The sequence below is a fragment of the Macadamia integrifolia genome, chromosome 6 (assembly GCF_013358625.1).
Source record: "Macadamia integrifolia cultivar HAES 741 chromosome 6, SCU_Mint_v3, whole genome shotgun sequence".
In the NCBI taxonomy this organism is placed as follows: domain Eukaryota; kingdom Viridiplantae; phylum Streptophyta; class Magnoliopsida; order Proteales; family Proteaceae; genus Macadamia; species Macadamia integrifolia.
The window spans coordinates 36,071,705-36,073,540 of NC_056562.1; the positions used below are offsets into that span (position 1 = coordinate 36,071,705).

General features: G+C 40.0%; 1 protein-coding gene across 2 annotated transcripts in view; it reads left to right on the top strand.

Moving 5' to 3' along the window:
- The window catches only part of LOC122080727 (GDT1-like protein 1, chloroplastic), a 9,661-nt gene extending 8,783 nt beyond the window's left edge, over positions 1-878 (top strand). The window contains exon 12 of one of the 2 annotated variants that reach the window (XM_042647548.1): positions 548-878. In XM_042647548.1, coding sequence (XP_042503482.1) covers positions 548-592 — 45 coding nt within the window. In that variant the 3' untranslated portion in view covers positions 593-878. The remainder of the gene's footprint in view (positions 1-547) is intronic. The other variant, XM_042647547.1, reaches the window with a different exon arrangement.
- The last annotated feature ends 958 nt before the right edge of the window (positions 879-1,836 follow it).

A 1,836-nucleotide genomic window follows, 5' to 3' on the forward strand; every position in this document is an offset into this window, starting at 1 on the left:
GGGGGGGGGGGAGGTGAGGTCCAAGAGGCTCGAACTCAAGACTGCCTTGTGAGCATGGGCTTATCACACCATGCTTCACCAACTGCGCTAGGCGGTTGTTCTCAAAACACTAATTTGTAAGGAAGAATACTCAAGTCAGTTGGGGAGGACTGGAGGGAGCTGGCTTCCTGCCTTAATGGCACAAGCCCATTAAGTAGTTCTCTCCAATGATGGAACACAAACAGTTAATGGATTACCGGCATCAAGGCTATAATGCATTCTTCTTTTATAGAATCGAACACTACAGATTCACAGTGAACACTCCACCCCCTGTGCCCCCCCCCAAAAAAAAAAAAAAAAAAAAAAAAATGTAGAAATGGTTGGACCCCATCAAATGTTGGGTCCAAACTAGCCATCCTCTCGTTGGTCTGCTCTTATGTGTATCCACAAGGGCTGGGAGGGCATTCTTCCTCAGGCTTCGGAAATTGTATGTTTATTCTTCTCCTACTGTTATTTTTAATAATGCTTTGAATATAAATTTTCTTGAGATAACTCTGTATGTTTTTAGTGCCTTTACAGGTGGTTGGCTACATGGGAGGTACTCTATTCTTAGTCTTTGCGGCGGTAACATTGATTGAGATAGTTAATTAGAGATTAGGTTTGACAAATCTCGCATCCAAAGTGGAATATGTTCGGTTAAATTTCACTAGCCAACAACTGTATCATATGGTAGAAATGGGTTGCATATGGAAGATTTCATGATTTTTTTTTTCCCTCTCTTACCTCTATCGCTTGGATGCCTTATTATTATTAAGACATCGGCATTGCCTCGATGCTTATTAGGCGGCAAAATCTAGGGATCAAGCTTGATGATTTGTGTTAGAAGCTAATACTGTGCATATGCATTGTGGTTCTACCGAAAAAAAGTATACTCATATTGGAAAAGCAAAAGCACTATATGCATAAATCACTGCACCACATGACAACCCATCTCCATCTTTGTGTGTTCCCCCCCGTTAGAGCAGTTGAGGAAAATTAATTTTGTTTACTCCTTGTTTATATAGAATAAGGACTAGTAAGCGTCCACTCCGAAAGACCAAAAAATGTGGGAGGGGGGATCCAGGCAGGACTGTCTGGAGAGGGTTTTCCAGGTAGGCCTTCGTTCTACCACGATGCAGGTTAGACAGTGCTGTATAATTTATTTTGTGGAACGGTTATCCTCCTTTGTTGACATGTCAAATGTCATTCTAATCGGAGTAAGTCAGCTTAAATTATTGGAAAATTGATGGCTAAAAAATACAGGATGTATGGATATACACGGGGAATTTGATTGAATTTGAGCATGAGATTTGACATATTGAAAATTCAGATCATCTCTTGATATCTTCCCCCAGATCTACACTCTCATTGGCTCCCACGTTGCTGCAGGGGCATTTAATCAAGCATATTTATTCTTAGCCACACACTGAGGATTTTTGCTTGCCTGGGTGTGTGGGTTTGGGGAAGATAAACAGCACACAATTAATATATATATATATATATATATATATATATAAAAGATCACTCACAATCATTGTGCGGGTAAAATACCCCTGTTTTTCCTGAAGAAAATGGATTTTTATTTTTTTAATTTTTTTATCCTTGATCCATACTGTTCAATCAAAATGATATGGGTCAGGTATTGACTTGACAAGCTGATATGGATCGCCCATAGATACCAATACTTAGTACCATGTTCACAAAGTCACAATTGGGTTGGTTATACCAATTGGCATGGAGATACAACAGCATGTGGCGGCCACTTTGGTCCTTCGATGATGAAAAATAGTGAAGATCAGGGCATTGAAGGAAACGGTG